Genomic DNA, 9,486 nt, shown 5'->3' with positions numbered 1-9,486 from the left:
TTTAGTGTTCTACCTATTCTTGAGATCGAAAAGAGATAAATAGTTAGGATTGTCTTTGATGCTAAGTATTTAGGTGCAGTGAGACCTGATCGATGTCGTTTGGTCAGTCAAAAATATACAAATAAGTAGTAAGTGGAAAGTCGAGTCGTATCACGAGGAATTGATGGTCAGTGCAGATTAAATTGCTAATTATTAAAAGAAACAAATTGATATTTTTTTTGCCGAGTGGCTTTGAAAGCAACAAACTTTAACTTTTGATTTAAAACAGTTGTGCGAAAATAATCTTCTCCTGGCTTCGGGTTTGGTGAAAACAATTAAACTAATTAACTAATGCGAAGTCATTGAGGGTGACTACGTGCGTTATTACTCCAGTGACAATTGAAGATCTAAATTTAATGGGTTCGATGCAACAACTCTCAATTAATAATATGAGCAAATCAACAAAATCAAATTTTTGACGCGAAAACCCACAAATGGATTTTATACAACTTAAGAGGTTAACAAATTCACTCCCAAAATATAGTCAAAATAAAATATAAAAGTTCTCTAGAACAAACCCTACACCCGAAGAAAATCATAGGAAATTAGCTGCGCATGGTTGTCATGTTATTGCTTTGATTTCTGTGCTCAGCCATAAAAACTACGAACCTAGAGATCCTCCAAACAACGATCACAAACTTGCGAATAATGATTCTCCAAAAGGCTGCCGTCTAATAATAATGTCCAAGAAAATCATGACCTGTTTTCTAAGGCTAGAGGGTATGGGGGAACGTCCCCCTCCGTCTTGGACCGTCGCCGAAGCCAACACCATGTCGGGCCCCCCGTCGTCGTCATGAACGACGAGTGTAAGACGCTGAGGACGGGGCGCTAGAGGACAAAACAAATGCTCTTTATTATTTTACTTTTTTTTTGAATTAAACATATAAAAATGAGAAAGAAAGAAGCTTTTACTTGAGTGAGGAACCATGGAGAAAATGAGTAGAAGAAGAAGAGTAGCCATTGTTGTGAACAAGAAGCTTGGAGAAGATGAAGAGATAGAGAGAGTGATATTGGTAGGTAGCTTTTAAGGTATTTACAGAATGGTCCTTTATTTAATTTAGAGGTATTTACAGAATGGTCCTTCTATTTCACCACCAAACATTGGGTACAAAGGTTTTGTAGTTATTGATTTTGTAACAAGTTTAGTGTTTATTTGATAAATGTTAAGTTTATGTTTTTTTTTTGTAAGTTTATGTATTGTGTTTCAATATTAATGAAAATATTTTCTTAATTTATTTATTAAATGTTAAAAATAGTGGAAGATTAAAAAAAAAAGTGGTGGGGTAGGATCATCTAGGATCATCCTCCCATTTCCACTACAATTGTGGGATGGACCATTCTCCCAAGAAAGGCGATGTGGCGATGATGTAACGAATCATCCTCCCTTGGAGGATCATCCCCGTACCATGTAGCCTAATGAGCCTCATTGTGTTGAATTAATTATCAACTCAAAGAATACTAATTAAGCCTCAAAGTCAATGTAGCCCAATTATAATACAATCCAATTTGAAGCCCATGCTCATCATGTAATTCTTAGTCCACAAAAGCAATGCCAACTTCCCTGTACAAAATCATGAACAATTATATTTAATAAATAAATAAATATGGTAATATTATTTAGATTAATTACATTTAATATGCAGGGTAAAGATCAAATAGGAAGTTTATTTTGGCTAGGAAGTATAGGAAGTAATCTTAGCCGTTCATCATATTTTTTTAAATTTTTGTACGCGGTGGCATTTTCGTCTTTTTACATTATCATATCTTCGTTCTAATTCAATTACAGATTCTGTTACTTCTTTTCTTAGTTCATCACTCTCATAACATAATTGAAGGTTCTGTAACCCTAAATCACCGTCGATTGCAAATTCATCTCTTTTCAAACATTAATCTTGTATCGTTCGTCAATTCGATAACTTCAATGTCTTCTTCAAACTCTGCTGGTATGTTTAGCTTCAATTCGGAGTAAAATTTTGTTTTTTTTTTCTGAATTTCTTTGTTTTACGTTTTATAATTCGTGGTTCTGTAAGTAATATTTGATTTTTCATAAGTTTAATAGTTATTGTTGTATAATTAAACATAATTTGTTTGTTTTTTTTCTTCATCATTTATTGCGTTTTAGTGAAGAGTTGCGTTTTATGATATTAATTAAATTGTATGAATATAAAACTTTTATTTTTATGTTATATAAAGCTTTAACTGTCTATAACTGTTATTGTTGTACAATGTTTTGTTTATTCATCATTTTATGCGTTTTACTGAATGTATTGCGTTTTATGATTTTTTAGATAATAGTTCATATACAAACCTTAAAGGTTTGTATTTCATATATTATTTTTAACTTATTTTTATGATTTAATATTAAACACATTATTATATAGGATGCATTGCGTTTTATGATTATTTGTTAAGTGTTTCAGATCATATGATGCGTTTTACTGAAGCTGTTGCTTTTTATGCTTTTTATCCATATTAGTCTATATATAAACTTTAAATGTTTGAATTTTAAATTTTTATTAATATATTTTTTGGTTTATCAATAAAAACATTTATTATGTAAGATGAATTGCGTTTTAAAGTTTTTTTTAATTGTTTCAGATAACATTTCCAAGTGGGAGGAACGTGTATGCATAAACAGTGGAAGAAAGTTTTTCAAACCTAAAGTCAATGGATCCATTACACCTGCTGTTGGAATGTTTTTTAAGTCATTTGATGAGGCTTTTGCGTTTTATCAGAGATATGCACTTGCTGCAGGTTTTTCTGCAAGAAAAAATACCTCTTGGACAAATGTAAATGGTTTAGTGAAAATAAGATATATTGTCTGTTCAAAAGAAGGATTTCATGTTAGCAAAGAAATAGATTCTGGTTCAGTTGAGAATAGTAAAAAGATTGTTAGACGTAATAGAGGTTCAAAAAGAGTTGGATGCAATGCTCATGTGAAATTAATATTAGAGAACAATAATATGTATAAAATCTACTACTTTGAAGAAGAACATAATCATATCTTTGTGGAAGATGAAGATATTCATTTCTTGCCGGCTGCACGAAGTATCGATTATGTGAAAGAAAGTTTTATATCTGGATTGTCAGCAATCAATATTGGACCTGTTAAAGCATTCAATATTATGAAAACAATGTATGGTGGTTTTGGTGAAGTTGGTGCTAGTAAAGTTGATTGTAAGAATTATAGAAGGGATTTGAATCTTTATATCGGAGAGTATGATGCAGAAATGGTAGTTAGGCGTCTTATTAGGAAGAAAGAATGCTGTCCGGGTTTCACATGTGATTATGTTATTGGTGAAGATAGAAGATTGAAAGGGCTTTTCTGGGCTGATGAGCAATCAAAAAAAAATTATACAGTTTTTGGTGACATATTTGGTTTTGATGCTACTTATAAATCAAACAAGTAAGTTTTTTTTTCATTTATTGCGTTATATATTCTATTGCGTTATACATTCTGTTCTAATTTCTAATGCTTTTTTAATTTGTTTTTTATGCAGGTATGATTTGGTTTTTGTTCCATTTACTGGTATTGATAATCATTATAGGAATGTCACATTTGGTGGTGCATTACTTGGTTCGGAGACTGCAGATTCTTATAGATGGCTTTTAAGGTGTTTTGTTAATGCTTTTGGAAGTGAGCCTAAAGTTGTTGTTACTGATCAAGATGCTGCAATGAAGAGAGCTATTAAGGATGTACTTTCAAGAAGTAGGCATAGGTTATGTATGTGGCACATATGGGAGAAATTGAAGACAAAGGTATTAACTGCGTTTTATGATATAACAAACTGAAATTTTAATTGTTTTATTATTGCGTTTTATGTATTATACAATAAGATCACCAAATATTTTTATCAATAGAATTACAAAACAATTGCGTTTTACCATCAATTCATTATGTTTATCATTTTCAATATATTGTTTTTAAATTATTGCGTTTTATGTTTTATAATATTATTACTTTTTTATTCAGGTTGGTCCTGTTTTGTCTGCAAACACTGATTTTAATACAAGAATGACTCATGTTGTTTGGAATGATACTATTAGTCCAGAAGATTTTGAAACTGAGTGGCATTCAATAATGTCTACTTTTGGATTGGAAAATCATGAGTGGTTAAAAGATATGTACGATCTTCGATTTGACTGGATTCCTGCTTATTACCATGGAGAGGATTTGGCTGGTCTTATGCGTACTACTTCGAGATGTGAAAGCGAGAATTACTTCTTTGGTCAGATTTGCAATCCAAGATGTACACTTGTTGAATTTTTCACTCATTTTGAGACTGCAATGGATATTCAAAGGCATGAGCATAGGAGGAATGATCATGATACAAGGTATATTGAGTCTAAGCCCTGGAGTGACTTTGTATTGGAGAAACAAGCATCAGAAATATACACCAAAACAATTTTTAAGGATATTCAGATTGAAATTGATGCTGCCATTACAAAGTGTATGTCAAAGTCTCTTGATATTGTGGGTGATGTTCAATATTTTGAAATAAAGGATTTCAGACAGCCATGCACATCTTTTTTGAAGGTATTTTTTAAATTTATATATTTTTAAATATCTATTGCGTTTTATTATTCCATCATTCATTGCGTTTTATCATTATATGAAAATATAGTTTTATCTGTATTATAATTAAGATTCATTGCGTTTTATATTTAATTTCACTAATTTTATATAGCTTTTTAATCTTATTTACAGGTGCAATACAGCAAACAAGAAGATGGATTAACAATAAGTTGTTCTTGCAAACGGTTTGAACAATTTGGTATATTATGCCGGCATATATTTTACGTTTTACGGTATGATGATATAAATGAGTTTCCTAGAAGATATGTTCATAGAAGATGGATGAGAGATGTTGTTTCTGTTGGATCAAATCATTCAAATATTCGGTTTGATGAAATTGGTAGGAATAGTGAAATTGATAAAGTTTATAGAGAAATCGTTGTTGCAAATGAGTATGTGGTTAATAGGCTGGTTGGCGATATAGATGAGTTGTGTCGTTACAGGGATCATATTAAAAGTTATATTGATAAAGCGGATGAGGTTATGGTTGCTGCGCCGCCTCCTAGTCGCAAAGAAAGATTTGCTGAAATTGGAGGGAACATAGAAAAATCAGATTCTATTATTCGTGTGCCGATCAAAATAAGGACCAAAGGATGCGGTGTACAAAAAAGGATCAAGTCAAATCGTGAGATTGCAATTCAGAAATCATCAAAGATCCAGAAATCGTGCCGTGTATGTGGTGAAAAAGGACATAACAGTCGCACATGTAAAGATAAGGTTTCTTCTAATGCTATAGGTTCTAGCAATGCAATGTAATTATGTATAGAAATTCTGACAAAATCAGATATCAATAAGTAAAAAAAAATTTGTCATTGCGTTTTATGATGTATATTTTTCATCTCATTTTATTACTGAGTTTTATAATATCCATCATATTTATCAGTATGTTTTGGTTAATTGCGTTTTATCATACCAACAATATATTGTAATTGCGTTTTATACATGAACAATATAATTTAAATTGTATTTTTTGATTAATGCGTTTTATTGTAACATAGATCATAGAACAAATTAAACACGAAATGATGACAACACTAAGATTCCAAAAGGGATTTCAAAATCACATGACAGCTTTTTTTGGAAAGTTGCGTTTTATGATAACAGTATATTGTTATTTCGTTTTATAGATAGAACAATATACTTTAATATGTTTTTTTTTATTATTGCGTTTTATTGTAACACATATTAAACATAAAATTAAACAAGAAATTCAAGTAGATATAATAAACATTGCGTTATATAGATAATGATAGTTCTAAACAAAGATGATTTTTTCAAGCAACAAAAATAACAAAAATAACTAGCATGATCAGCTTCATGGATCAAAGTTTGTTTCTTCATCGGATGAAAACCCTAAGCTTCCATCAGGGATTTCTTCATCACTTTCAGATTCAACCCAAAGTTCAACCTGTGAGAGTACTGCGTTTTGAAGCTTCTCTGCAAATTTGCTAGCAGAGTTGTTGATGATTGGTATTTCGGATAACTGCTTCAAAAAACTTATATCCTCACTGGTAGATATGTCCTTTGGGTCATACATCTCCACCTCACCATCGTCCCAAGTCACTGAAACTTTGAAAGTTTCTTCAATGAACTCCCAAGATGTAACCTGGGCATCTTCAATTTCTGTTTGATTCGGATTACCATATCTTTTGTGTAGAATTCTGAACAGTGCGGCTGTTTGATCTGTGTAACAAGAAGGTGGTATACCTATTTCGTTCATCCTTTTCAAAACATTTTCATTGCAGTTTTGAAGGACAGAAGCAACGGAATGGTATTTTATTTTTTTTCCATCAAGGAATTGAAGAAAGAAATTGCCTCTTTTAACCCACCAAACTGATAGTTGTTGATTATCCATTTTAGGGTTTGTGTGTGTTGGGTATTTTGGTGTTTTTTGGTGTATGATGAGAGAAATGTGAAAATAGTTTAGGGTTTCTGTTCTTATATAATCTACTGGTAGAGGAATTTGAATCAATTTGTCTTAATAATAATAATGATTATTTTTTTTTTCTTTTAATTGATATTTCCATCATATATACAGTATTTATATCAGGAATCTAAAAGGCTTTTTAAGGCTTTTGGTCTAATCATTTCTTGTCATTTAGATATCAGTTTATTTTATTTGTTTTTTGTATTTTATAAATTTAAAAAAAAAATCAATGCGTTATAAATATATTGCGTTATATGTTTGGAAAAGAATAATTAGAAAAAATATTGCGTTTTATAGTTTTTAGCATTTTAATACATTGTAATAATTTAAAAAGACAATAGCATATATTAAAATGTTGCGTTTTATAAATTTTATATAATTGTATAAATTGTTTACAAAATAATGATTTAATTTTTTTAAATGATACATATTGCGTTTTAAGATAACAAAAAAATAACTGATATTTTAAAATAAAAAACATTGCGTTTTATAGTAAGTAGCATTTTTAACTCAAAGTAACTAGCATGATCAAGAAAATAATGATTTATATAAAAACCAAGATAAATGAAAAAACATTGCGTTTTATAATAAGTATCATTTCAAAATCAAAGTAAACCAGCAAGAGCAAGCCTGTCTTTAATCCTATCTAAACTAGTTTCATAAGATTGTTTTTTAAGTTTCGCACTGAGGTCTCGAAACGTCTTTGAGTCTTCAATAACATAATCTCTTTGTTCGTTGATTTCGTGCAATAATATCTTTGCGATGAACTTTCTTCTTAAATCTTCAAGTTGTGCGGTCTGCTTGTTGACTGGTTTTTTGTTTTTAACCTTCTTGATATTTGCAGGTACTTCATATTCCACGTTAAACCCACAATCCCATTTTTCGACCGGTTCTCCTTTATAACATTCCATATGACGCATTGTGAATATACCACAATCAATGCCATTATGTTGTGTCCTCCATTTCATCTGCATTCTAACAGGGATTATTCCCTTTATATCATCTGCTTTTTCATGTCCAACAGATTTAAGGTAAGCTGCCAAAGCATCCCTCTATAGAAAAAAAAAACAAAAAACAAAACAAAAAGATTAGGTGGTTTATATTTGTGTTTTAAAAGGATAATTAAGAATACTTACTGTATTTTCAGGGACATTTCCATATTTAGATTCATTTGTTTCTTCTTTCGCACTGTTGTCAATGATGAATATTTGTTTCTCTTCAAGATTGAAAGATATAACAAAGAAATGCTGTATATGGAGAATCGGGACAAGGATAATTTTAAAATCCTTTATGCTTTTTAGCTTTGCACCTTGAAGAATTTTTTCTATGTTCATTGTGAATGCTTTTATCATCTTTTCTTTATTTTCAGATTCTTCCTTGTCACAATTTGGTAAAGCCTGTATAAAATAGAACAAATTAACATATTATTGCGTTTTATGAAGGTAAATAAACATAGAGCTGCGTTTTATGAAGTTAATAAAACATACAGCTGCGTTTTATAAAACATCATTCAAACAAAGAAATCATTGCGTTTTATTAAAGAAATAAAAATTCTATTGCGTTTTATAAAACATAATTCAATCAAACTTCAAAATTCTTCATTATACGAATAAGAAAAATTGCGTTTTAAATATCATACCAGCATTCGAATAGTACAGAAAAATCGTGGAGATTTGTTGTCTTTTGATCTTCTTTTTTCTTCTTCATTCAAAATATAAGACCAACAATTGATTACTTCTCCGGTGATTTCCAATCCTGGCCTCATTGTTTCAGCAGCATATCTATATAGAAATGCATGTTCTTTAATTTCAAAGAGAGTATCCCTGCAAAAAAAATATAATAATAATAATTAAATTATAATATTTTGATTTTTGTTTTTTTGTTTTAGTGTATATAAATGAATTTTTACATCATTTCTCCTTTTGCATGGAACGCATATCCCGATATGTTGTTTTCGTGTGCTGTTCTTGATTCCTTCATTGCTACTTGTCTTAGATAATATGGTGAACAAAATACTTCAGGAACATTTTTCTCTCGATCTGGTCGTACCATCTTTGTGATTATTTCTTCTGTTTTGCTTATATCAGTTGTTGGTTGTTCTTGATGAACTGATTTTGCAGGTGTTTTATACTGATCTTCTTGTGGGTGTAGGAATGATGTGTTTTGAAGTAGATCACTGATTTCCTTTTCAGTATCCTGTTCTTCAATTCTATCAAACATTGTTTGTATTCCAGTAATTTGAACATCTTGTTCGATTGTTTTTTTTTCAGATTCCGCTTGAATTTCGGTTTGTTCACCGTGTCCAGTAGCATCAACTTCAACTTCATTTTCATCAACATTTGAAGGCAACTGAGAAATTTTCAAATCAAAGGATGGTACCTCATCATCATTAAATTTCTTTAGATTTGATTTTTTTTCTTCTTCATCTGTCTTTTTGATAATCTCCAACATTAATGATGGAGTTTCTTCGCTAAATGATGATTGTACCATTGAAGGTTTTTCAATGTGTGTTTGCAGAACAAATGCAGGTTCATTCTCACTGATTGTTTCTGGATTGGATGATTGAACTAGAGGTGAGCTATCCTCATTGTGTTTTGTATCATCATCATTGCGTTTTACAATCAATGGTGTTGAAATGATTTGATTTTCAGTGTCTTCATTTTGGCTCAAATTTAGAAATCTTGATGGTGTTTCAATCATAGTTGAATCAATATTAACTTTCTTGTGCTTTTTTGCTTGATGGTGGAATTTTTCAATCAATGACACCCATTCGTTAACTTTGTTATGAAGAGCTTCACTCGTTGGATTTTCCTCCACAATCTCATCTATGCGTGATTGAATGCTTTCGAAAACTTCTTCAATTCCTTTAAAATGTTGATCCAAAGCAGTCACAAGATATTCTTCATGTGATTTTTTATCTTTAATGTTCTTCATATTTTCATCG

The 9,486-nt window shown here is 30.6% G+C and overlaps 1 protein-coding gene across 1 annotated transcript; it reads left to right on the top strand.

The window, feature by feature from the left end:
* The first annotated feature begins 965 nt into the window (after positions 1–965).
* LOC110866444 (protein FAR1-RELATED SEQUENCE 5-like) lies at positions 966–5,371 on the top strand. The gene is made up of 6 exons (XM_022115591.1): positions 966–1,052; positions 1,826–1,982; positions 2,638–3,445; positions 3,540–3,798; positions 4,013–4,576; positions 4,748–5,371. The coding sequence occupies exons 1-6, from the start codon at positions 966–968 to the stop codon at positions 5,369–5,371; spliced, it is 2,499 nt and encodes an 832-aa protein (XP_021971283.1).
* Positions 5,372–9,486: the final 4,115 nt, after the last annotated feature.

The sequence above is a fragment of the Helianthus annuus genome, chromosome 7 (assembly GCF_002127325.2).
Source record: "Helianthus annuus cultivar XRQ/B chromosome 7, HanXRQr2.0-SUNRISE, whole genome shotgun sequence".
Classification (NCBI taxonomy): Eukaryota; Viridiplantae; Streptophyta; class Magnoliopsida; order Asterales; family Asteraceae; genus Helianthus; species Helianthus annuus.
Note: the sequence above shows the minus strand (reverse complement) of the source record. Positions and strands in the feature narration are given on the sequence as shown.